Source organism: Sinocyclocheilus rhinocerous, unplaced genomic scaffold (genome assembly GCF_001515625.1).
Source record: "Sinocyclocheilus rhinocerous isolate Xijiao unplaced genomic scaffold, SAMN03320098_v1.1 scaffold2584, whole genome shotgun sequence".
Lineage (NCBI taxonomy): Eukaryota > Metazoa > Chordata > Actinopteri > Cypriniformes > Cyprinidae > Sinocyclocheilus > Sinocyclocheilus rhinocerous.
Window position 1 is genome coordinate 882,590 of NW_015652145.1, and position 26,841 is coordinate 909,430.

Sequence of the window (26,841 nt, forward strand, 5' to 3'; positions counted from 1 at the left end):
TTCTGTAAAGTTGCTTTGCAACAATTTGTATCGTAAAAAGCGCTATACAAATAAACTTGAATTGAATTAATTAATTATCATTAAATAATAATTAATTAATACAAATTTGGGTTACTGAACTTACCGTGTTCATTTTACTTCTTTTCAATTCCCTGTCTTGCCACATTTGCCGCAGTGGTTACTCAAACAGTAAGATATAGATGGGAAGAATCATGCACAACAACAGAACAGAAGGCAAAATAAATGATTATTTCATGTTTTGATTTACCTTAATGGTAAGACAGGTGATTTGTTCGTCCTAGTCGCTCACAAGACCTAAAGCAATACGCTAATATTCATTTCCACTGTATTACGTCATAACAGAAATAGAACGTTTATTTACAACTAAGTGAATAGAACTGGCGCCGATCCTGTGGGGGCCCGACATGGAAATGGCCCATATTCCCCATTAACTTTAACCAATCAAAAAAGCGACTTAAGAAAAACACAAAGGTCTCCGTTACATTTTCCTCGTGAGACACGAATAACTTGAATCATAGGCGTAAGGTGAACTCAAAATCCTATGTTAGTTAATCTAATAATTACGCACATCATAAACCCATCTTTTTAGGCAGGTAACAAATATGGGTGTCATGCCATGAAATATTTTTTTAATAGGGCTACTACTTAATTTGTGTTTAACGTAATCACAATTGAATAAAAACGTAAGATACTAATTATAACGCTTTCATTTACAAGGTTATTCAAACAGCGAGTAAATGATATAGAACAGAAAGCGAGAAAAAAAACATTACATTATCATACATTATCGCTTACTTCAGTCTAGCGCGAATTTACGCACTCTCAAAAAAATAAAAAAAACACTCCTGTTATAAAAAATGAAGCTGTCTGCACTGTGAATTGAATCTCTTACTTACATCGTAAGTATCTCTGCACTTGTTGTTTATATGATGAGAGAATTCGTCCAAGAGCATAATTCAGTCAACGAGCGCAGCGTTTCAGCGATGACTCATCTGAACGCTTCTGATTGGTCGTTGCATTCATAAACTCAACGGAATCGTGTGTGATTGGTTGTAATGCGCTACGCTGCAAAAACGCGTAATAAGTATGACACCAAATATGACCCCAAAATATATCGGCCCATGTTTGCTAAACGATTAATGAATCCAATTTCCTTTGCTAACATTTAGTAGTATCTCAATATGGTGCATCCCAAATTTTGTGCAAATCAGACAAACAGCCTAGGAGGAGTAGGTTTTTCCAAAAATGTAAATATTCTCTTGAATATCATATTTCAGTTTCCTATTACTGATATCCTCTGTTCCCAGGTACTGTACGAAATTTTTCCAAACATTATATTTCAGTTCAAAAGCTGTTTATTCAACATTTGAAAAAATTACTATCTATTATCCTTCCATCATAAACCAGTTCTTAAAAAAGAGAAACAAATGTTACCATTTGATGTGCAAATGTCTTGTCCACAATGCTCTGTATCACGAGCATCATGTAAACATACAATCTGGAATTGCTGCCATTTACTCTAGGCTGCATTTGTACTTCAACAGCAGTATACAGTGTTTTACAGTCCATTTCGTCTGCTTTTACAAATGCATCAGATCACCCAAATAATTATCTTGCCATATGTTGCAACATAATTGGCAACATTATTAAAAAAGGAATGCAACTTGCACAGCAGAAACCATTCAGGTACTACTCTGGCAATACTGGTTATCTAATGTAACAATGCAAGTTAACAGTAAAAGTGCTATTTGAGAGACAATGACTTATGCTTATTAAATCATAACATCTACCAAAACCAATACTGTCCTTATATTCATATCTAATTATTAATATCATTTGACAATTGGTTTCAATGGTTAAAAAATTGTGCTGCAATTAGGCAAATTATTTGCACGTAAACACTTGTATGCATAACACTCTGGGTTTCAGCCATCAGGCATATTGCAGTGGTGCTGTATTGCATTTGTTAAAGGGTTAGTTCACCCAAAAATGAAAATTAGCCTGTGTTTTACTCACCCTCAAAACATCCTAGGTGTATGTGACTTTCGTCTTTCAGACGAATCCAATCTGAGTTATATTAACAATTGTCCTGGCCCCTCCAAGCCTTACAATGGGGGTAAGCGGGTGTTTTTGCTTGTCAACAGTTCAGAAGACATGAAATAAAGTGCGTGCATCCGTAATAAAACGTCCCTCACACGGCTCCGGGGGGTGAATAAAGGCCTCCTGTAGTGAATCCATGCATTTTTGTAAGATAAATATCCATATTTCAAACGTAATAAACACTTTTTTCTCACTTCCGCTGACTGTCATACGCGGAAGACGTTCCGGCGGATGACGTAAGACTTCGACGTTGCGTGATTAGTGACGAACGCGGAGACAAAACAAAACAAAATGCCATTCACGAATTAGAAGAACAAAATGAGGATTTGTAAAGAAAAATGTCGGAGGATTTTGATATAAGCCCAGAGGAGACTGGTTTTCCTTTGCTAAAGTAAGGAAACTTCGTTTCCTTTGCTCCTGCATTTCTCAGAGGCACGCGCACGACGCATACATCCTTCGTCATCCGCTTGAACGTCTTCCGCGTACCACAGTCAGCGGAAGTGAGAAAAAAGGGTTTATTACGTTTGAAATATGGATATTTATCTTACAAAAATGCATGGATTCGCTACAAGAGGCAGTACTTTTCAACTTCAAATCACTTGATGTTATTTTATTTCCACTTCAGGTATATAAGCAACAGTTGTGCCCAGCCAGCTGGGCCTGAGACATTTAAGGTCAGAGCAGTTTAATAGCAGCCATCCCTCCAGCTGCCATCACGCAGGGCGCTCAGAGCAGAGACACTCTTCGGCGGGGTCAGTAAACTGCAACGACAGTGACTAGTGTTAATGACAGCAATACTCAAATGTGTTATGCATTAAAGTATATATAAAAATATTGCTATCATTTTGCCAATAAGGATCTATTTGTTACAATCACAAACTAACAATGAACAATTTTGACAGCATTTACTATTCTTGGTTAATGTAAATTTCTACATATATAATGAATTATGAACAAACATGAATTAATTAATGAAATCATTTTAAAACATTAAGCTACGCTACTGCTCAAAAGTTTTGATTCAGAAAGAGATTTTATTGTTTTCGAAAAAAGTCTGTTATGCTCATCAAGGTTGCATTTATTTGATAAAAAAATACAGAAATATTATTATAATCTAAAACAACTGTTTTCTATCTTACACAAGTAGAAGAGAAAGAATTGTGAATGATTACCTGCGTATGGGCTGGGCAATTTTACTGCGTGAGGCCCCACTTGTCCCAACAAAGGAGGCAGGACGAGGTAGAGCGCTGCGACTGGAGAAGGGGGTGCCGGGTTTGCTGGGGAGAGGGATGCTGCTGCTGCTGGGAATAGAGCTGAGACTAACAGAGGAAGGCATTGTGGTGGCACTCTGGATGGTAGGGCTCACGTACGCTGTGGCTTTCAGAGGGGGCCGTGTTGAGAAGTTGCCCACGCTCTGAACTCGCTGCTGTAACTGGCCCAAAGATGGACCTGAGACTGAACAGAGAGCAATAAAATTTGACCTGAAGTGCATGAAAAAAGTGGGATATAATCTGCTACAAGATAATTATCATCCAATTTAATGTGATGTTTCGACAGTGTCACAGTCTTACTTGCAGACTGTATCTTGGTCAGACCACTGTGGGAATCAAAACTCTGACTGTTTCGGAGTAACGACAAAGATGAGGACGATGTGGCAATGTGAGCGGTCGGAGCAGGAACATTAGGCACACTGATGACACTGGGAATGCTGGGAGCTCGAATTAGGTTTGGCATGCTCCTCCTTAGCTTGTCTGAAAAAAGAAAGACAATGCGTGATAAAACGGGCAATCTAGCACAAAAGGAAAGTATTTAGGTAAAGCGTAATGTATAGTCCAGGGATCCTCAAATCTGGCCCACGAGATCCACTTTCCTGCAGAGTTTAGCTCTAACCATAATCAAACACACCTGAGCATACTAATCAGTGTCTTCAGGATCATTAGAAAATCACAGGTAGGTGAGTCTGATCAGGGTTGGAGCTAAACTCTGCAGCGCATTGGCCCTCCAGGGCAAGATTTGAGGAACCCTGGTATAGTCTATAGTCTATGTAAGCACAGTCTATAGGGCCGCCCGGGACCCACTTATGGGGGCCTCAGCAAAATTCCAAGAGGGCCTCAGAATGACTTAAAATAATTTAAATGATGATGATGATGATTATTGATAATTATAAGAATACACTGAAACAACCTAATTTAAATAAAATGCTAAAAAAAAACAAGATGTAAACTGAAATCATATTTCCCCCCCTCAATAACCATTGTTTTTTATTAAAGAACGTACAGTTCCTGAAACTTCTGAAATCACAAAATGAATTGTGGTTAATTTTTTTTAACTATACTGACACTCCCAATTTTATAATTATTGTTGTCTTGAACAACAGGGGGCCTTTGATTCAAAAAGGTTGAGAACCATTGGTCCACATGTTTTTCACTTATGTATTATAAGGCTACTTACTACATAAGTGAATAAATGTTATGTGAATAAACATTAATTATTGATGATAGAGCTATTTTTTATTTCATTTATATTAATGTGCAATTCACGTGACTTTTCCTATGGACTAGTTTAGTTAGTTAACCAGTTTCAATGATATTACATTATAATTTCACATCTCTTCCTTTATTCTCTATGTTCTTTCTCATCCAGCTTTTTACGACTCTGACCAGTTTGCTGTTTTTGTTTTCTTGCTTTAACTGGGGAATCTTATAAAATTCTATCAAATGTTTTACGTTTTAAATTAACGTTGAGGTACTACAAGACCATTTTTACTTCATTTTGGTTGCCAGACACAAGATGGCGCCAATCAGTGGCTCTCAACTCCGGTCCTGGAGACCCACTGCTCTGCACACTATTCTACCTTGCATTCATATCAAAACATAGAGAGTGGCGCGATAAACCAGCATGTTGCTATGGAGAATGGTTAAAAATAAAGTTTAGAATAATGACAGAACTTTAGCTATGTCCCAATTCAGAGCCTCATCTTTCGAAAGCTGCATTCAAAGACTGATTGTGTCACCGAAGGCTGTCCAAATTCGAAGGCTCCTTCAAATGTGGCCTCCAGGCAATGAAGGATACAACTAAGGGATCCTATGCGGACCCAGACTATCCCGAGATTCATTGTGCATCGATGATGACAGGACTTTTGGAGAGAAAATGCCAGATTACACTTTTAAATATAAGTATTGGCTTTCAACTTACTCAAATATCTAATAATACAAATGTAAAAGAAAAAAAAAATTAAAGTGGCTTAAATGTTGACATATCCTACTCAGATGCAATTTTGTAGATAGTTTATACTTTTTATTCTGTACATAAATGGACCAAGGTGAGCATATCACAGCAGGTTGTGAGCCCTATTTAGTTTTAAAGTGCCTGTATTATGCCATTTTGAATATTACCTTTCATGTAGTGTGTAATGTAGCTGTCTGTGAATGTAAACGATCTGCGAAGTTGTGAAGCCAAAAGTGCACGATAAATAAAGTTATTTTCTCCCAAAAGAAAGAATCGACTCTGAATCACCTAAAGGAGTCATCAGTATTTCGAATCCCACTTCCGTGACGGCTACACGTCACTAGGTAACACATTTGCATAATTCCCACCTATGTTCTACATTGGCCGGCCGCAAACAACTTGATCCGCCCTTAAACAATGTAGCTTAACATCATGTCGAGAAGACGCCGTGTCCTATGCTGTGAAAGTAAATTTGTTTTATTTTCACTTCCGAAAGATGAGGCTGCAAAGAATCAGTGGTTAAAATTCATTTTTTCCACTGTACCACAGCTGTACAACCCCAATCTTTTTTACTGACGACTGCTTCTCCAATCTCGGGGAGTTCAACACAGATTTTACAAAACACTTGCTCTTGAAAGATGGATCAGTTCCCAGTTTATTTGGACAAGCTGGCTCCACTGAATCACAACCTGTAAGTATGATAAATAATAGATGCTTATATTTTCTATCGAGCGTTCAAAATACAGAACTATGGCATTGGGCGTATCGTTTCCGACCTGCGCTGTACGCGGTAGACCAATCACAACAGACTGGGCCATCTGACCAATCAGAGCAGAGTAGCTCACGGAAAGGAGTTTAGAGAGACTGAATCTTACAACTGCTTCGAAAGAATCGTTTGAGAATCGTTGGAAAATGAGGTGATATGAAATGCATATTTTGAGAAAACAAAAGCGTTTTTTGACCTTGCTTGCATGGAAAATCAAGTACTCTCAAGAGACGTAATAACATATTAACAGTTTAAAAGCAATGGAAAGAAAGGATTATACTACAAAATCAAACAATCAAACTTTAACATTACTTCAAGAATGCTAAAATATAGTTTGAACTTGTTGAATTGCTATTGTTATCAGTATATTTTCAGTCTACGCTTGATAAGAGCGTGTGTAGTCTGACCTGTGTTGGCTCTGAAGCTCTGGGTCTCTGGAGCTGTACTGGAGCTGAGGTTGGGCATGTGCAGCTGCTGGTAGGACAGGCTGTTGAGGTACTGAGGCGTGGAGGGGCTGCGCCGGCACTCTTTCATGCTGGAGAGGCTCTGTGAGTGGGACATGCTGCGCTGCATGGAGGATGTACGGAAGAGCTGCGGCTGCGGAGCCGACAGCTGATCGTACTCTTCCTCTTCCTCCAGCTCAGCCTCACTCCTCATGCTCCTGCATGCACCTGTGTGCACAGAAAAACTGGCACTGCGGCGTGTGGCCGTGGCAGCGGTGCTCGCGTACTCCTGCCGTAGACCTAAACACAAACACGTGTGTCAATGGGTTTACATGAAGCATCCGAAGTACAAAATACTTTTTCGGCCCCAATCCACACTTTTAGAAGGTATTTTGAAGAATGTTGGTAACCTAATAGTTTCGGTTCCCATTGACTTCCATTGTATGAACAAAAATAAATGAGAACTGAAAGTGTTTGGTTACCAACATTCTTCAATCTTCTTTTATGTTCCACAGAAGAAAGTCATACAGGTTTGAAATGACATGAGGGTGAGTGAATGATGACAGAATTTTAATTTTTGGATGAATTATCCCTTTAATCTAATCTTAAGCAGACGTACTCTCCTCCTGCAGTCGGGCCATGACCTCCACATCAGTCATGTCCTGAAGCTTATAGCTCATAGGGATGGTGTCGTCCTCCAGCTCAGAGACACTGAGCTCACAGTCTATGGACGACTGAGGACTAAGAGGCCTTAGCCGATGACTATTACCTGAAAGAGACATGGAGAATTCAATCTCACGTATAAAGCACTGACTGAAAAAACTAAAACATTTATTTAAAGTGCATTTTTATACTGCTTGAAAATCATGGTGTCCTGTTTTGTTCATTTAGTCTAATAACTAAACTCTATAGCAAATAACATTCCCCAAAGAGAAAAATAAAATAGATAATTTTGTTTAAATAGTATTTTCGCCTGACACACAGTGTTGATGTGCAGAATACATACTGCTTTACTGACTGCAGAATTTTTGTTTTTGTTTTGTGTACATAACAGAAAATATGATGCATAAATTAAACATTGACTAACAATGTTTTTAGTTTTATCTTAAATGAAATATGATAATATGATATTGTACCATCATATTATTTATGGTGAAATTAAGTTGTAAAAATCCAAAAAATTATTAAACTGACCTACGTTAAGTAAAAGTTTGGCTTATATCTAAAGAAAATTTAATGATATAATCGTTTTACTTTCTATGAATGTTTTTGTCTTTGGGGAAAGAAATATTTTTGATTAATAGTAAATCAAAATTTAAGGTTTGAACCAATCCATAAATATAATATGAGAAAATGTGATTATTTTTTAAAAGTGGTCTGAAATAGTATGACTTTTTTTTGTTTGTTTGTTTAAGAACTAAATTATTACATGAATTTAGCAAGGATACATTAAGCTGATCAAAAGTGAAAGTAAAGACATTTCTAATGTTACAAAAGATTTCTATTTCAAATAAATGCCGTTCTTTTAAACTTTCTGTTCGTCAAAAAAACCCTGAATAATATGTATGTTTTCCACAAAAATATTAAGCAGCACAACTGTTTCAACATTGATAATAATAAGAAAGCAGTAAATGAAAGTAAAGAAAGCAGTTTCTTGTGCATTAAATCAGCATATTATTCTGAAGCATCATGTGACACTGAAGACTGGAGTAATGATGCTGAAAATTCAGCTTTGCATCACAGGAATAAACCACATATTAAAATAGAATACAGTTATTTTAATATTTCATAATATTTCATAATATAATGTTTTTGATCAAAGAAATGCAGCCTTGTTGAGCAGAAGAGACTTCTTTCAATCTTTCAAAGACATTTACAAATCTTATTGACCTAAACTTTTGAAAGACTCTAAATACAGCACTGGAAGTTGTGTGTATGCTTTGTGGAGCACGATGATGATCTTGGTCAAGCTTACTGTGTGTAGCCATGTGATAGAGGAATGTGGGAGATCTTTCGGTTAGGCTTGAGCAGTTCCTCCCTGTGAGAGACTTCTGATGGTTTGGTGAAGGTGGATCTGGGTCAGGAGAGAGTCGATAGATATATATCAGACTATGGTGAGTAAAAATGGCCTTTAAAAACAATGAGCAAAACCACACAGTATAGACAACATTAAATTCAGTTTTGTTGCTGAATAATTAAGAGTCCTGTGTTGGGTTGCCACTTGCTGTCCATTGTAAAATATGTGTCCTAAAGCAAAACCAGTTGACAACCAGTACCATATGCAGACCTTCTGTGACAAATCTTTGCCTCTTGGAACATATGCTGCAATGTTTCCAGACACCATGAGGTCATCACAACTCATCAGTGATGTCTCACATTTCACACTGCTTGAAAAATGCTGAGCTAATTGAAGGAAATGATACCTGATGCCTGAAAAAAACATCAATATGTTCTTTCTCAGCTATTCTGACTTCATGTTTCTCAACTACGTAGTTTACCAGTATATTTCAATCAAAAAGTAATAATAGTTCTATTAATAATAGTTCTATTATACATATGGCCCTTGTGAAAAAGAAGGGAGCTTAAGAGTATTGAATATGCAGTTGTAGTGTACTTCAAATCTTAAAAGTATTTTTTTTTTAAAACTGTAATTATATATTAATTAAATAAAAGAGAGTATGTCTTTAATGACTGTTTCTTAACATACTTAAGTACACTTTTAAAGGGTTAGTTCACCCAAAAATGAAAATTCTGTCATTAATTACTCTCATGTCATTCCAATCTTCGGAACACAAATGAAGATATTTTTGATGCATTCTGAGAGCTCTCTGTCCCTCCCATAGACAGCAAGGGTACTACCACGATCAAGGTCCAGAAACATAGCAAGGAGATCGGTTAAATAATCCATGTGACATCAGGGGTTCAACCGTAATATTACGAAGCTACGAGAACACTTTTTGTGTGCAAAAGAAAAAAAAAAACGACTTTATTCAACAATTCGTCTCCTCCCTAGCCCATTTTGGAGAATATCCACTGAATGCAAAAAGCGTATGCTATTCTGTCAGCCGCACTACACGGATACGTTTTCTACGTTGTTTGTGCCTTGATTTGAACGTAAAACAACATATCCGTGTGGTGCGGCTGACACAGAACAACATACATTATTTGCATTCAGTGGGTATTCTCCAAAATGGGCTAGGGAGGAGACGAATTGTTGAATAAAGTCGTTTTTTTTCCTTTTGCGCACAAAAAGTATTCTCGTAGCTTCGAAAAATTATGGTTGAACCCCTGATGTCACATGGATTATTTTACCGATCTCCTTGCTACGTTTCTGGATGTTGATCGTGTAAGGACCCTTGGGTTTAGAACAACATGAGGGTGAGTAATTAATGAAAGAATTTTCATTTTTGGGTGAACTATCCCTTTAAAAAGTGCACTTTGGAATAATGTCAAGTTAAAGGTTTTGCTTTTAAATACATTTTATTATATCATTGTTTTAATAGTTTAAAGAAGTACACTTTACTAAAACAAGTACTTTATACATGTAAAGTATAATTTAAAGGGATACTCCACCCCAAAATGAAAATGTTGTCATTAATCACTTACCCCCATGTAGTTCCAAACCCATAAAAGCTTCGTTCATCTTCGGAACACAATTTAAGATATTTTGGATGAAACCCGGGAGCCTTGTGACTGTCCCATTGACTGCCAAGTAAATAACACTGTCAAGGCCCAGAAAAGTATGAAAGACATCGTCAGAATAGTCCATCTGCCATCAGTGGTTCAGCATTTAAAGTTAATATGTTTTAAATGTATTTTAAATTGCGACTCCATTATTAGAAATGTGTAATTACAAATATATTTAAATACATGACAATAAATACATTTAATAAAAATGACAATAATACATTTCAATAAAAAGTATTAAAGTATATTTTAGTTTACCATGAATGTTTATCAGTACATTCAGCAGTATACTTTAACCATATTTCAAAGATAAAATAATTATATAAAGATGTACTTTAGTCCTACTTAAATGGATCAAAAAGCACTCTAAAATTCTGCTAACCGCATTTCATATTAATAATAATAAGTAATAATAATAAACTTTATTTTCTATAGCGCCTACATCTCAAAGTCGCTTTACACAAATAAAAAGGATAAAATAATAATAGTAATAATAATAACAATAAATAAAATAAAAGTAAAATAAACACCATACATATGACACAGAGAAATCACTAAAAGCTATTCTGAAAAAAAGGGTTTTAAGAGCAGATTTGAAAACACTAAAAGATTCAGCCTGTCTGATCTCAATGGGACTCTAATACATACTCTAAAACACTAATACATTTTTTAAACAAAGTGGCTGAAAACATTACATTCAGTTCACTTTTAAGGTATATCCTTTCTATAAAAGTATGCTAAAGTGTACTTCTTTTTCACAATGGACTGAATAATACACAGTACAAACTATGTACAAACTATCAGACATACAGTACAGTACCTTTATTAGCAGTTAGAGAGAGTTAGAGAAAGCATCTAATGAATAATAATGAGAAAGTGTTTCTGGTCTTAGGTAAGGATGAGTGAGGCACACGTGTTACCTGTTTGCTCAGTTAGTGCAGGTTTAGTAAAGGGTTTAGAGCAGCTGCTTATAGAAGAGAGTCCGTCTACAGGACTGTACAGAACGCTTGAAGAGAGGACGCCTCTCCATCTTTTGGCTAATGGGAAAAGGAAGTGCAATTAATAAAAAACATTACACACAGCAACATTAATATATTAACAGTATGATTAGTGTACTATTGTGAATGAGGATATATAAAATATATTTAAAAATCCATTTACACAGTGGGGTCCACATTGAACACGTTAAAAATATTGAATTATTTTTATTTAATCCAAAAATAAACAACAGTACAGTAACTAGGAAATTCTTCTCAATTTCTCCTTTTGTGTTCCATGGAAGAAGGAAAGGTTCGGAACTTTCATTTTGGGACAAACTATTCCGTTAAAAGAGTGAAAATGGGTTGAATAAGTTATTGGTAGTCAAGCGGACCACAGTACTTATGCGTACCTTAACAATTAGCCTTTCCAAGATCGTATAAAAACAAGCATTCACGGCTACCCAGAAAAACAAAGGTTTTCAGAGGCTGCTGGAACAAAGATGTATTCATGACCCCGTTTGCAGAGAGCCAAGCTCGCTGAATCTGGCCTTTCAGAGCGCCCGCAACTCCACAACACACATCTCTGTATATGCACCTCATACATCATTTATGTTTGGACTGATCCAAAGGAACAGCTGATACAACAACATTTCACAATGTCCCCAGAACAGTCTTCGATACATCTGTATTATTTAGTGCTGATTCTGCAGGCAGATTTATATAGGAGTTGTTTCTATGGATACCATCCCCTCCAGCAGCATAACTGAACTACACAAGTACAGAAAATGTAGGTTATCTATTCACCTTTTAGCTACCAAGACACTGCAGTGATAATTTTACATCTCCTCAAGTTCATATTGTTTATGATCTTATCAAGTTATATATTATATAGGGTAACATTAAACACTCCCCAGCCTTCCACTCTTCATTTTCAGATTTTTTAGACATCTACAGTTTTCTATAATTTAATTGTATATGTATCTGCATTATATCTAGATTCCATTAAAGAAATACTTCACCCAAAATGTAAAATTTGCTAAAAATGTACTCACCCTCAGGCCATGCAAGAAGTAGATGAGTTTATTTCTTCATCAGAACAGATTTGGAGAAATGTAGCATTACATCACTTGCTCACCAATGGATCCTCTGCAGTGAATGGGTGCCGTCAGAATGAGAGTCCAAACAGCTGATAAAAACATCACAATAATCCACACCACTCCAGTCCATCAGTTACTGTCTTGTGAAGTGAAAAGCTGTGTGTTTGTAATAAACAAATCCATCAAGACGTTTTTAATTTTAAACCGTCACTTCCGGCTAAAATACTAGTCCATAATCCATAATAACACTTCCTCCAGTGAAAAAGTCCATCCCCTGTTGTTCTCTCACATTAAAATCCACCGACATTTTTGTTAGGAACTAGACTTGATCTGTGCATATTTCTCTCTTGATACAGATGAGACAAATTTTTTACTGGAGAAAGCAATATTATGGAGAGAGGACATTTATTTTAGCTTTTAGCAATGGTTTGAAGTTAAAAACATCTTAACAATGAATTTCTTACAAACACGCAGCTTTTCTCTTCACAAGGCATTAACTGATGGACTGGAGTTGTGTGGATTACTTGTGGATTATTGTGATGTTTTTATCAGCTGTTTGGACTCTCATTCTGACGGCACTAGTGTTGTCACGGTACCAAAATTTCAGTATTCGGTACCAATACCAGTGAAAATCCACGGTTCTCGGTACCAAAGCAAAACACAAAAACATGCTAATTGAACAACATTTTTATTAATAACGTTCAACAAAAATTAAATGTACAAAACCAATGCCATTCTTTATACTTATTTAAAATTGTTTCAAGTTTTTCCACAAGTAATAAAAGTATGAAAAAAGTAAACAAGTTTCACCCAAAAGTTTAGTCATAGTTCTGCTGCCACTGAAAAACATCTGTAAACTGTTGTCTGTTTTAGGGTTTGCTGGTGTGTTTCAGGATCTTCCTCAGTCTGCAGCTGTAAAAGGAAAATATAATATACTTAAGTAAAGCAATGGGCTGAGTCTGACCAAATGCAACATAAGATCATTGACACCAGCTAAAATATAACTTTTCAGGAAATAACAAACCTCAGCTTTTATAATAAATTTAGATAAGATTACATATATTAAGTGTATATCAAATAGATGGAAACTGTAGTATTAAAAACACTTTACAATAAGATTTTATTTGTTAGATAACAGAAACAAACTCATCTACATCTTGGATGGCCTGAGGGTGAGTACATTTCGGGTGAACTATTTCTTTAAAGAAAATCTATAGTGGTCAATCCCTAACCCTCAAGCTCAATTTGGCCATAAACAACAATGACATTTTAGACATTCACATTTCATACTTTATATTCATGGCAATGATGGGAAGTACCTTGGTCCAGTTTGTAGCACAATGAGCGTTTGGCTAACTCCACCTCTGGTCTGGGGTTGTCCAGCACGTGTCTGCACCACTGAAGAGGACTGAGGAGAAGATGAGGAAACAGCTTTGCTTTCGGAGACACGTACAACCTGGTTACATAAAAGCTTGGTCAAAACATTCAAATCTGTACTTTTGCACACTTTCATTATTGTGGTGTTGCCTGGATGCTTCATGAATTTAATCATGAACCTAATAATATTTGTATTAGTTCAGCTGACTAAAAGGTATAGTTTGAAACAGCACCTAAAATATTAAAAGGCATATATGACCACTGTCTGCTTTCAGTAAATCTTAGTCACATGTTTGAAAGAGACAATAAGTGTTCACCTGAAAAATATCTAATAAAAATAAAAAACATCTAATATAAAAAACTAAAATCGAATATAAAAACATGATCTCACTTATTAAAAGTGTCCTACTAACTATTTTGCAAGAATACAAAATAAATATAGGTCTAATTTTGAATTCAGGATATGAATGATGTTTATTCGACTTGATCAAATCTCTACCCATTTCCGTGAATGTCCTGGTGTTATCTATTGTATTGTTTTGGTTTTAATGAAGATGTAACACTGAATAAAAGCTCTGAAGTTTCAGCACATAAATGTGAAAGAATGTTTTAAATACATATTTTAATCTTAATATCCTGTGCCATACTGTATGAACAAATAAAGTGGGCTTCACATCTGAGACCATAGTGACATTTTTGTAAATTTTTCAAAAAATACTTTTTATGTCATTACAAATTATATTATAATCCTAGTTTAATAATGTCCTAGTATTTGGTTTGTCCCTCTTTTACTTAACACAAAAACAAGTATTTATGAGGTAGCAATTTTGTATGAATTCGTACAATGTGATTCAGATGAAAATGTACAAATTCACGCTAAACAGCCACCAATTCAGCAAAATGTAAAATAGTTACGAACTGCCATGAGATTGTGTTGGCAGCAATCAAGTTGCATGAACTCCACAAGTTCTCCAGCATGGGCAATTCCAGCGTTATGGATGTGACATTTGAACTCTATAATAACACCTGAAATGTCTCAGTACAAATAAACATCTTACAGTATTTAAATTGGTAATGCATATTCTCAAAGCACCCAATCTGGGGAATCGACAGGCAAAATATGTCGAAACAACGCACTCTTAACTTTTATAAAGAATATCTCTTTGGATTTGAGACTTTAGTCTTTGCAACTTTACAGATCTTCTTTATGCACCAAGAGCTTGTAACACTCCAAAGAGAAAGGAAAAATTGAAATCGCATCATATGACCCCTTTAAGAAAAATATAAATTTTTCACATTTTTCACATCAACAAATGCAAGAAACAGCAAGCCAGTCTGCTACCCTAATAAGATATGCTGCAGCATCAGTGATGTTCAGACACTCACCCACCAAACAATGAACCTGGACACATACAGTAGTCCACTTATGGTGACATTTCATGGGAACTGAATTTAAGGGATGACAAAGAGCATGCGACGCTGAAAATCAAACCATAACCTTCTAGGCGAGAATTACACCATTGTTTACTTAGTAAATAATACAGCATCAGTACCAGCTATAATCAGACTCTCCATCGATGGGAAGAACAACATGAAGGTCTAGTATTTCCACCTCATCCAGTACAGTAGCATCATCCTCATCAGCACCAGTCACTGACTGCGGATGAAAATACGGATAGTGCTCATCCGATAGTCCGAAAGAGGGAGAATATGAAGGTGAAACGCAGTAATTCCCGGTGTCTGGGCCAGCCGGAGCTGCTAACAGACGGGCGCTGGAGGTGCAGTTGTTCGCAGCGTTTGCTCTCGTCCTGAGCTGCTCGTTTTGCCTCTCCAGTTTTCTCACGAGCTCTTGAAGCTTTTTCACCTCCAGTTCTGCGTTCATTATCTTACTGTTGCCATTGACGTCCGCCATCATCTGCGGGTTGAACAATAGTCCGTCCATTGAAGAGCAAAGCATATAAACAGTAGTAAGATGGTGGCGGTGTTGTTTACCCTGTGTGCCCAGACTCGCAGTGCTTTCAGACAGCTTGCATGCTTCATTCAGATGCTTATGTGCTGCTCATGCCCGCGTCTCTGTCTCCTCCCCCTCAGTTCAAAACACAACACACGACCACCACATTACCAGGCAAAACACCAGCCACTGAACCCCAGCTCCTCGCCAGCCCTCATTTGATTCAGATGACTAGCAATAAAATGGTGCCTTAGCCTACATTTGGAGTGTCATATATTCTATTCTATTCAATTCTTCAACTATGTAAGCTATTTCAGTTTCACATTCCCATAATATACACCACCGTTCAAATTAAGGACAGTAAGTTGAACTAAAGTGACATTTGCAATGTTACAGAATAGTTCTATTTCAAATACATGCTGTTCTTTTGAACTTTCTATTCGTCAAGGAATCTACAAAAATATTAAGCAGCACAGCTGTTTTCAACATTGATAATAATCAAAAATGTTTCATAAGCAGCAAATCAGCATATTAGAATAATTTCTGAAGGATCATGTGGCACTGAAGACTGGAGTAATTATGCTGAAAATTCAGCTTTGTACCACAGGAATAAATTACAACTTAAAATATATTAAGATATAAATTGCAATAGTATTTCACAATACTACTGTTTTTATTGTATTTTTTGATCAAATAAATATCCTAGGTGAGCTTAAGAGACTTTTTTAAATAAAAAAAATTATCTCACCGTCTCCAAATGTTTGAACGGTATTGGCCCATGTCTTAATATATTGGATGAGATATTAAACTCACAATTTTAGTGTTGTAAATGTATTAGTTTTCCTTTATTTTAATATCACAATTTAAGTGTGAGTTTCAAATGATTTAACTACACTTGTAAAAGTTGTACTATGTTTCACAAGAAAATACGGTAACACTTTATTTTAAGGACCAATTCTCGCTATTAACTTGCTTATTAGCATGCATATTACTAGTGTCACACTATGGTGCACTCAAAACACTCAGGAAGATGATGAAGGTAAAATAATCTTTAATTATCCACACAGAAGGTAAATCCACAAGAGGAAGGCTTAGCAGACGTGAACACATAGATGAGATCTGGCAAACTAAGGCAGAACAGACAGGAACTTAAGTACACCGACAAATGAAGATAATAAACTAGACACAGGTGAACAGAGTGAACTAATCAGACACGTGGGAAAACTAGGTCAATGGAAACATGAGGAAAGAAAACAAACTAAAAGTCCATGATCATGACAACTAGCATATTGGCTGTTTATTAGTATTTATAAAGCACATATTAATGCCTTATTCTACATGACCACCCCATAACTAAACTTAACAACTACCTTACGAACTATTAATAAGTAGCAAATTAGGAGTCTATTCAGGGAAAACTCTTAGTAGTGAATGTGTTCCCTATTCTAAAGTGTTACCGAAAATACTATTTCAGTCTTTCAAAATTTGTAAGTTTAACTCAATGTGTTACTTGATTCTTTGTAATTGTAAAATTTGCTAGTAATAGTGTAAATTGTTCCAAAGTAAATCCAACACCAATTTTCTTCCACTGTACTTTGGTTTGAACATTTCTGCTGAAAATCTGATAATTTATTAAGAAATATATCAGGTGTGTCTTTTGTCTAATTTAAATATTTCAAATTGTTTTTGTTTTCCTGTGTATCAACATCAACTTCGTTCCTGTTAGTCTTTGTAAAATGCCTAAACCGATAAAAGTCACTTGATTAACGCTATGATCATCCTCTAGGAAATGACATAATTTTTAGTGTGAAAACAGCAGCACAACAAACATGTAATCGATTTAAAGAATTCTGTGATGTCTTGAAGTTTAGTTGGTTTTTCTCCCTCTTGATAAAATTACAGAAGCACAGATAATATAAACAGTTTATGTAAGCAAACTCTCTCAATCCCTTACAGAGCAATGGCTAACTTTAGCTCTTTATTTTTGCATCCTCTTAAGAATCCAGTCATAAGACAAGAGTTGAAGTGTCTGATCTTGATCACAGCATATTTTTTGAAAGCCTGCAATTCTTTAGAAATACAAGCATATTCAATTTATAGCTACAATGGTGAAAGGTACTGCATAACTGGTCTCTGGAATGATGTTTAACCAGATCTGAACAATAAAAGACAATCAGATGAAAACTCTCATATTTTCTCATCATTCACATTTATGCTTTAATAACATAACATTAGTGAAGAAAAAAATATAGAACTCAAAAATATATATATTATCATGTATGAGCAAAAATATACTTTAAAAATATTCTTATTATTTTGATAATCAGATAAGATCCTTGTCACATCATCAGGGAAGATAGCAATCAATGCAATTAATAAACCCCAAAGTCTATTATCAGACAAAAGTCCACCACCAAAAACTGTTTTATGCACTTCAAATGGCCCGAGTCCAAATCAAAGCCGTGGGAAAGTTTTGGAATAGGCATGTATATTTGCCATCTCTTTCATAACATCACTTCATTATTGCTAAATGTAGTTTCAGCGGAGCCATTTGCCTGTAAAAAAGACATTTTTTTTTTTTTTTTTTCAAACATATTAACTGTATGATTCAGGATACTGAAAAGCAGAGTAGAGTGAGTCTTACCCTTAGTGACACCAAAGCAGCTCTCACAGTGAATGGCACGACGGTACACCCACAAACTGTCCCCTGCCTTCAGGAGTCCCAGAGAAGCATTACACACCCCACACTAAAAATACAAGTAATAATAATAATAATAAAAATAAAATATACTTTTAAATTCTTTTTCTTGAATAAAACATGAATTCTTTTAAAATTGCATTATTTTTCATTGTTTTGTTTTTATTGAAATTATTGAAATAAATAATGAAAATCCTTGTAGTTAAGTAACACTATAAAAAGACACATTTGAATACATTAATAACATCAACAAAAATCGTAATTATTTTTTATTTATTTATTTATTTAGTCATTTAGCAGACGCTTTTATCCAAAGCGACTTACAAAATTTTAATTATAAAAATAAAATGTTCATATTTCATACTGCATTCATACAGTTTTCATAAATTTTGATTTAATGAAAACAATAAAGTGTTACACATTTTTTAAGAGTTTAAAAAGGACTAACCTTGAAACAACTTGCATGACAGTTGATATTCATGTCATCCAGGATCATCTTTTCATCTGTGTACATGTTTTTATGGCAGACTGTGCAAATGTCCTTCCCAGTTACTACCCTGCAACAAAGTCATATGCATTTCACATGTGCACTAAATATTAAATATGAACTTCTTTCCGCTTCCATACCTTTCCGGTGAAGTGTACACAGTCGTAGTGGTTTTTGATGCGAGCGTGTCAGACATGTAATCAACAGGCCTGTGGACAAAATGACGTAACTAAGTCTACAAACCTGGTCAAATGTAATGAGTAATGTAGTGTTTTACAGCTGTAAATGACAAGATATCTGAATGTGTCAATGTGGATGCTCAACCTGCTCTCTGTGTATGATGTTCTGCTGTAAGAAGGACTTGTGACTGAACTCCATTCATCTCTACATGCATTTAAAAAAGATAAAGCAGTGTAATAAACAACAGATAATGGATCAGGCAAAGATGCTTGAATAAGAAATACCATCCTACCTCTCATTTGTAGAATACACGGTTCTGATGGATTTGGAGACCGATATATCCTCGCGACTGTAGGAACGATAAAAGTCCATGATAGAATAAACACTGCTGCAGTGAGAGTGAAGCTCTAATGGAAAGTCATGAGCTCTAAGTATGAATGTGCAGCTGCTTTTGTGCTTTTAGCCTGTCAGTCATAAGACTGGTTAAACTACTTAAAGGCCGAAGCAAATGTCAAACTCGCCACGAATGGGTTCACACCTTATAAATATGCAAATGCCACATACCTGCTGTCAGTGTTGGCTGACTTGATTGATGTTGGTATGAGAGTATCAAATAGTTGATCCTCAGTGCTGTAAAAAAATCATTCAGTCAGTGATTTTCTTTGTCTGAAGAAAAGCATTGATGGGCGTTTACTTGGAAATATCTTTCAGGTTCTCACCTCTTTGTGGACCGGACAGAATATGATGTTGTTTTAGTGGGTGAAACATCCTCCTTGGTGTAGGTTTTGATGCTAGAATTGAAAATATGTTAAGAGGTTAATAGAGCAGCCTCATTATTTTAGGTTAGTAAGCAATCTGTAAGCAAGACTGTGGTTACTGTACCTTGTGGTGGTCTTGACAGGTGAAGTTGGTCTAGACAAAAATAAAAATATGTTTCAGTTTAATACCCACAAAAAATACAACAGAAACTAAACAGCAACCGAATTAATAGTATGATATAATTTTTGGAGTCGATTTTAAAATAACATGAAATTAAAAGTACATTTATTATGATTTGATCATCTTTTGTTGTGCTTAAGTAGGTTATCTTGATGTGTTGACTAACATACTAAAGCACATGTAAAGTACTTGATTATAATTTGATCTGTAGTGTGTTATTCAGTATTACATTTAAAGTTGATATATTTTAAATGCACTGAATTACGACTTCATTTCAAATGTGTAACTGAAAAATATATTTAGATACATGACATACATGCTTCAACAGATTATTATATTTACATTTTAGTTTAGCATAAAAGCTTGTCAGTACATTCAGCAGTAAACTTTAACTATATTTCAAAGACAACAGAAGTAATTATGAAATGACATGTGCTTAAAGGGTTAGTTCATCCAAAAATGAAAATTCTGTCATTAATTACTCACCCTTGTGTCGTTCCAAACCCGTAAGACCTTCGTTCATCTTCGGAACACAATTTAAGATATTTTTGATGAAATCTGAGGGCTCTCTGACCCTCCCATAGACAGCAAGGTAACTACCACGTTCAAGGTCCAGAAAAGTACCAAGATGATCGACATAAGTCGATATAAGTCCACAAGTGACGCAGTAGAGATGAAAATGTGGAATAAAGTCGTTATTTTTGTTTTCTTTGCGCAAAAAAGTATTCTCGTAGCTTCGTAACTTTACAGTTGAACCACTGATGTCACACGGACTACTTTGTCGATCATCTTGGTACTTTTCTGGACCTTGAACGTGGTAGTTACCTTGCTGTCTATGGGAGGGTCAGAGAGCCCTCAGATTTCATCAAAAATATCTTAAATTGTGTTCCGAAGATGAACGAAGGTCTTACGGGTTTGGAACGACACGAGGGTGAGTAATTAATGACAGAATTTTCATTCTTGGGTGAACTAACCTTTTAAGTCCTACATAAGTGGTCAAAAAAGCACTCTAAAGTTCAGCTAATTGCATTTAATAAAAATTTAAACTATAATATATTTTCATTTAATTGCAATTAACATGCAATTAACATTTTCTCTGCCCTCGGTGATCCATCAGCATATATGTAAGCATGCAAGTCATTTGTGGGTCGTGACCCATGGGTTGAGAAGCACTGATCTGTGACACTCACACATCAATGATGTCCTTTGAAGACTTCACAGTAACCACTTCAGTTGTGTAGTCACTTTAAAGACACAAAACATGTGCTGTGAGCAACAATTCAGTCTCTAAATGCAAGTTCATTTCATTACACTGCATTATTATTATCATTATTTATTTATTTATTTTTTGCAATAAATACTATTGCGAATCCTTCACGGTCTAACCTCTTTGTGCTATAGGATGTTGTTTTAGTCGGTGAAACATCCTCCTTGGTGTAGGTCTTGATGCTGTAAATGAAATAGGTTAAGAAGTTAATAAAAGTTATTAGTGATCACATTTTTTCCAGTTTAGTCAGCAATCTGGAGCTGCATTTTTTCTGGTTAGTCAGCAAGGCTGTGGTTACTGTACCTTGTAGTGGTCTTGACAGGTGAAGTTGGTCTAGACAAAAATAATTATAGGTTCAGTGTTAATATGCACACACACACACACACACACAAAAATTGAACTATGGGATCCTATCATATTCCACAGATTTTAAATTGCACATCAAGTGGTGACACAACGCAGTTTACCAAAACAGTTTGTTCGAAAGCAAACCAAAATGTCCTTAAATCAAAATATTGAAATTCATTAATATGAACTGTATAGGCCCCACAATATGAAAAAATTATTAACATTGCATAAGCTGAATTTAAAAACGTACTAAATGTAATCAACAAACTGTGGCATGACTTTAAATGCTGTTTCTGTTCTATTCATGCATGAATATATGGTAAGTTGCCTGGACAGTTTCTATTTATCATTTCCCCTGCTGTCTGTGACTGTCAAAACAGAGCTGCAAGTCATTTGTGGGCCGTGACCCTTGGGTTGAGAAGCACTGATGGTCTGTGACACTCACACATTAATGATGTCCTTTGATGTCTTCACAGTAACCATGTCAGTCTTGTAGTCACTTTAGAGACACAAAACAAGTTCAGTGAGCAACAATTCAGTCTCTAAATGCAATTTCATTTCATTGCACTGTATTATTAAGAATAAGAATTGTCATGTGAACAGTCTTCGAGTTCCCACCTGTTTGTGCTGTAAGATGTTGTTTTAATTGGTGAAACATCCTCCTTGGTGTAGGTCTTGATGCTGTAAATGAAAGTGTTAAAAGGTTAGGAGAGTATCCACCTTTTTTCTCAGCAATCTGAAAACAAGGCTGTGGTTACGGTACCTTGTAGTGGTCTTGACAGGTGAAGTTGGTCTAGACAAAAATAATTATAGGTTCTTCAGTTGTGTAGTCACTTTAGAGACACAAAACATGTGCTGTGAGCAACAATTCAGTCTCTAAATGCAAGTTCATTTCATTACTGTATTATTATTATTTATTTATTTATTGCTATAAATACTATTGCGAATGCTTCATGGTCTAACCTCTTTGTGCTATAGGATGTTGTTTTAGTCGGTGAAACATCCTCCTTGGTGTAGGTTTTGATGCTGTAAATGAAATAGGTTAAGAAGTTAATAAAAGCTATTAGTAATCACATTTTTCCCAGTTTAGTCAGCAATCTGGAGCCGTATTTTTTCTGGTTAGTCAGCAAGGCTGTGGTTACTGTACCTTGTAGTGGTCTTGACAGGTGAAGTTGGTCTAGACAAAAATAATTGTAGGTTCAGTGCTGATACACACACAACATTAAACATTTTACATTGCACATTAAAGGGGTCATATGATGCTGCTAAAAAGAACATTATTTTGTGTATTCTCAGTCTTGTAGTCACTTTAGAGACACAAAACGTGCATTATTTTCAAGTGCAAGTGCAATAAATACTATATTTTTGTGATGAATTAAAATCTTTCTCAACTTTTTGTGGAGTAAGATATTGTTTAAGCTGTTTAGTTTATAAATATGCAAATGCCACATACCTGCTGTCATATTTCGTGTTGGCTGACTTGATAGATGTTGGTATGAGAGTATCAAACAGTTGATCCTCAGTGCTGTAAAAAAAAAAAGCATTCAGTCAGTGATGTACTTTGTCTTACAATGACTGAAATGCATTTACTTGTAATTATCTTTCAGAAGCTCACCTCTTTGTGGACCGAACAGAATATGATGTTGTTTTAGTGGGTGAAACATCCCCTTTGGTGTAGGTTTTGATGCTAGAATTGAAAATGCTAAGAGGTTAAGAAAGTAGACACTTTTGTTCAGTTTAGTCAGCAATTTAAGCAAGACTGTGGTTACGGTACCTTGTGGTGGTCTTGACAGGTGAAGTTGGTCTAGACAAAAAGAATTATATGTTTCAGTTTAATACACACAAAAAAAAAAGTTTTTAAAAATTATTATTTTTAACTTTATATTCTATAACACTCACCCATCAACAGTGTCCTTTGATGACTTGACAGTAATGACTTCAGTCTTGTAATCACTTTAGGAACAGATAACATGTGCAGTGAGACATACATTGACATATTTAAGCCACAAATGAATATGAATTTCATTTAATTAGAAAACATGACATCATAATACATTTATCTTATTTTGAACAGTTTTTCTATTAGTTATCATCTACAACCAAACATGGTTTTTAAATTTGTGTGAAAAGTGTGTTGTTGTTTTTTTTAAATAAATGGCACTTGGTTTGATATTAATGTTTATTAAAAATGATCGAATGTGAAAAGTGGTTGTTGTTTTTTTTAAATAAATGGCACTTGGTTTGATATTAATGTTTATTAAAAATGATCGAATGCATGATGAACCGAGCTGATTTACCCAGAACTCTTGGTGTTTAAACCTGCCAGGTCTTTATCAGTGAGTGTTTCAGACTTGGTAGATGATTTCACCACATCCTGCCTGAGGACGAGAAGACAACACAGTTAAAGTGCCTGACCTTGACCTCATAACATGTTCTGTGATTGCAAGATAAGATGAATATAATGTGAAATAGTTATGACATCGATACGATGTCCTTTCAGCATCTTACTTGGTAGTGGTCACAGTTGTCTCAGTTATCTTTGTACCATCTTTGATTGTTGTTGTTGTAGAAGTAGAGCTGAAAGAGCAATCATCAGTTTTGTAAGAAGCTAGTCTTCATTCATTCAGTCAATCAATCAATCATCAGTCATTTAAGCAGGTGTGTCTCAGAGGCGTTACCTTTTCCTGGGCTCCGTTTTCACAGTTGTTTTAGTTCCTGTTGTTCTGTAGTGTTGGGTTAGGAAGAAAATTGAGCTCTTCAAATATTTTAAATTCCCAGCATTTTTGGCTTCTGATCACTTTTTCTAACAGGTTTTAAATACAGCAAACGTTGGTGAGTAATCATATTGTAAATGTAAGTCCATGTTCAAGTCCACGTTCTTCAACACATTTATTGTTCTGTATAATAAATACACTGTTTTTCTAAAATAATTACTAGATTTTTGCTATGAGACAGATTTAAACAATAAAAGTTGAAAGCTGTGATTTTGCAGTGCTAGAAAAGTGTGTGTATATTTTACCTGGTTTCATTCAGTTTGTCCTGGCTGCCGCCAAATCTGCATATTAAAAACAATCACATGAGACTATTATATTCGATTTTGTCACATAAACTTTTTCCAAAGAATCTATTTTGTCATGCTTCATGCTTTGGTAAATCATAATTATGACAAAAAAAGTCACCATTTTGACATAAAATGTCAATATTATGGAGTGAAAAGTCTAAATTATGAGATACCAAGTCATCATTTTGAAGGAAAGGCAAGGCAAGTTTATTTATATAGCACATTTCATACACAATGGTAATTCAAAGTGCTTTACATAAAAGAAAAGAAAATAATAATAAATAAAAAAATAATCACAACAATAAAACAAGGAATTTAAAAACTTTTTGAGATAAAAAGAAATTGTGGGAGCCAAAATCAAAATTATGAAATACAACACATACTAAGTCATAATTATGAGTTAAAAATGAGTAATTCTGTCATATTATGAGATTTTATCTCCTAGTTTTGACTTTTTTTTTTGTCATCATTTCAACATTTTATTACGACTGACATCATTTCAATTTCGACTTTGTATCTCAATTATGACTTTAATGTCATAATTTCAACAATTTGTGTCATAATTATAAAATAATTCAACTTCCGTCATAATTATGATTTTTTTATCTCATAATTTTGACTCTTTTTCATGATTTCAAGTTTCTGTCATAATTCTGGCTTTCTGTCATTAATCATTTTGACTCTTTTTCTCATTTTAGGTCATTATTATGATTTAACAATTGTTTTTTCATGTGGTGGAAATGGGCTTCCATACTGAGTATTGTGAGTGTTGTTATATACAGCGTAATCTGATGCACATTTGTAACACATTTGGCAAGGAGTTTAATGTATATGTGATAAGTGCGTCTTCAGCAGTCTATTACCTTTTCGAGAGCGCTTGGACAGTGGCACCTGATGAAGTGCTGACAGTGCTGGTTTTGCTAGTTTGATCTTGAGGGCTTCATAAAAAAAAGAACATAAGGACCTCATATTACAAATTTTAATGGCAACATGTGGGATAAAAAAACAAAAGTATTTTGACGAGATAAACTACCTGACAAGGCTTTCGTTGGACTTATAACGACTCAGAACAGTTTTGCCGAAGTTACCATCACGTCTGTTGAGAGATGGGAAACATAAATTCAGTATGTCAGTTTTCTAGTCTGTCAGACACATGTAAATCCCGCTGACAAAAATATCACAGAGGCGAGATGTTAAACAAGTTATGTCTGTCTGGTTTGCTGTTAATTGATGAATGTGTTGAAAACTTACTCGACTTGCTCCTCCTCTTTCACATTTGTCCTAATCCAGCTATTGTCCTTCAGCAGGGATTTCTTTTTGCCGTCATCCACATTAGTGGATCTAGTGCTTGAAGTTGTAACTGTTTTTAATAAAAAAAATATTACATAAATAAAATGATTTTATTAGAGTACTTATGATTTATTATGAGAACAATGTCATTTTAAGGAGTTTTTCTCACCTGTTTGGGTTTTACTGTATGATTTTGGAGTGAAAGACATGGTTTACGCTGTAAGATGGAATTGATACACATTATTACATTTTCAGTAGATACAGTGTGTAGTCATTTCTACTATCCACAAGATGGTGCCACTAGACAAGACACTGAGTGTGTCAATGCAGCATCAAGTGCATGAAATGCATAATTTCACAAATCATAGCTAACACATTCCATTCCTAGTGCTGTTTGATGTAGCGCTGTCCTTTCACTTCATACCTTCCTGGATACACCCAAAACTAGTTTGTCCTGATCCCTGAACAGACACACCCTGTTCAAACACCTGCCACTGAAACCATGGCAACATTCTCAAGCTTGGAAAGAAACATCAGATGCAATGAACATCACACAGGGGAGGTTTCGCTGGATTTTTTGTAGCATAGGTTAAAATTGTAAAAACGTTAAAAAAAAAAACTTTTATAAAAGTTGTTCAAATTTGGGTAGGTGACATTAAATACTTTTAGGAAAGTGACATGCTAAACTCCGTTTAAAACATTTCACTCATTCTTTTAAAATTATTATGCATTCAGCTTTTATTACTTCCTTTTAGAGAGACTAAACATTTTGACATATGCAATCATATATATATATATATATATATATATATACAGTCAAACCAAAAATTATTAAGACAAAACGTGCAGGACACTACAGTTCATTCATGTAAGTGAGGAGAGCAAAATAAAGTAAACTGTGACATATTATACCCAAAAATT

General features: G+C 35.2%; 2 protein-coding genes across 6 annotated transcripts in view; both read right to left on the minus strand.

Moving 5' to 3' along the window:
• Positions 1–2,702: 2,702 nt before the first annotated feature.
• On the minus strand, positions 2,703–15,873 carry LOC107713716 (SLAIN motif-containing protein 1-like). 2 transcript variants are annotated; one of them, XM_016519300.1, is made up of 9 exons: positions 15,253–15,873; positions 13,642–13,778; positions 11,166–11,282; positions 8,534–8,632; positions 7,178–7,327; positions 6,523–6,858; positions 3,693–3,872; positions 3,294–3,576; positions 2,703–2,882 (listed from the first exon to the last, which is right to left on the minus strand). In XM_016519300.1, the coding sequence occupies exons 1-9, from the start codon at positions 15,654–15,656 to the stop codon at positions 2,807–2,809; spliced, it is 1,782 nt and encodes a 593-aa protein (XP_016374786.1). In that variant the 5' UTR covers positions 15,657–15,873; the 3' UTR covers positions 2,703–2,806. The 2 variants fall into 2 exon arrangements, with proteins under 2 accessions (XP_016374786.1, XP_016374787.1); XM_016519301.1 differs by lacking the exon at positions 11,166–11,282.
• Positions 15,874–17,840: 1,967 nt separating this feature from the next.
• LOC107713739 (sciellin-like) overlaps positions 17,841–26,841 on the minus strand; it is a 10,853-nt gene continuing 1,852 nt past the window's right edge. Inside the window, exons 3-27 of one of the 4 annotated variants that reach the window (XM_016519345.1) lie at positions 26,090–26,137; positions 25,882–25,990; positions 25,664–25,726; positions 25,494–25,568; positions 24,589–24,624; positions 24,248–24,292; positions 24,078–24,146; positions 23,867–23,947; positions 23,469–23,522; positions 23,344–23,373; positions 23,185–23,256; positions 23,023–23,094; positions 22,015–22,068; positions 21,525–21,554; positions 21,341–21,403; positions 21,145–21,198; positions 19,898–19,927; positions 19,735–19,806; positions 19,580–19,645; positions 19,308–19,364; positions 19,160–19,219; positions 18,976–19,044; positions 18,797–18,905; positions 18,295–18,397; positions 17,841–18,205 (exon numbers count right to left, since the gene is read on the minus strand). In XM_016519345.1, the coding sequence (XP_016374831.1) occupies positions 18,189–18,205; positions 18,295–18,397; positions 18,797–18,905; positions 18,976–19,044; positions 19,160–19,219; positions 19,308–19,364; positions 19,580–19,645; positions 19,735–19,806; positions 19,898–19,927; positions 21,145–21,198; positions 21,341–21,403; positions 21,525–21,554; positions 22,015–22,068; positions 23,023–23,094; positions 23,185–23,256; positions 23,344–23,373; positions 23,469–23,522; positions 23,867–23,947; positions 24,078–24,146; positions 24,248–24,292; positions 24,589–24,624; positions 25,494–25,568; positions 25,664–25,726; positions 25,882–25,990; positions 26,090–26,129 (1,530 nt within the window). In that variant the 5' untranslated portion in view covers positions 26,130–26,137 and the 3' untranslated portion in view covers positions 17,841–18,188. Of the gene's footprint in view, positions 18,206–18,294; positions 18,398–18,796; positions 18,906–18,975; positions 19,045–19,159; positions 19,220–19,307; positions 19,365–19,579; positions 19,646–19,734; positions 19,807–19,897; positions 19,928–21,144; positions 21,199–21,340; positions 21,404–21,524; positions 21,555–22,014; positions 22,069–22,532; positions 22,596–23,022; positions 23,095–23,184; positions 23,272–23,343; positions 23,374–23,468; positions 23,523–23,866; positions 23,948–24,077; positions 24,147–24,247; positions 24,293–24,588; positions 24,625–25,493; positions 25,569–25,663; positions 25,727–25,881; positions 25,991–26,089; positions 26,138–26,841 lie in introns of all 4 variants that reach the window. The other 3 variants (XM_016519344.1, XM_016519346.1, XM_016519347.1) reach the window with 3 other exon arrangements.

Bases quoted from the DNA above. Each gene is read 5' to 3' on its own strand.
- LOC107713716 (XM_016519300.1), bottom strand. From the start codon at position 15,656: ATGCTTTGCTCTTCAATGGACGGACTATTGTTCAACCCGCAGATGATG. The intron at 13,779-15,252 runs GTACTGATGCTG...TTATGTAACCAG, and splicing joins GGAGAGTCTGATTATAGCTG to GTTGTACGTGTCTCCGAAAG. The intron at 11,283-13,641 runs GTACTTCCCATC...TTTTCCCATTAG, and splicing joins GTGCTACAAACTGGACCAAG to CCAAAAGATGGAGAGGCGTC.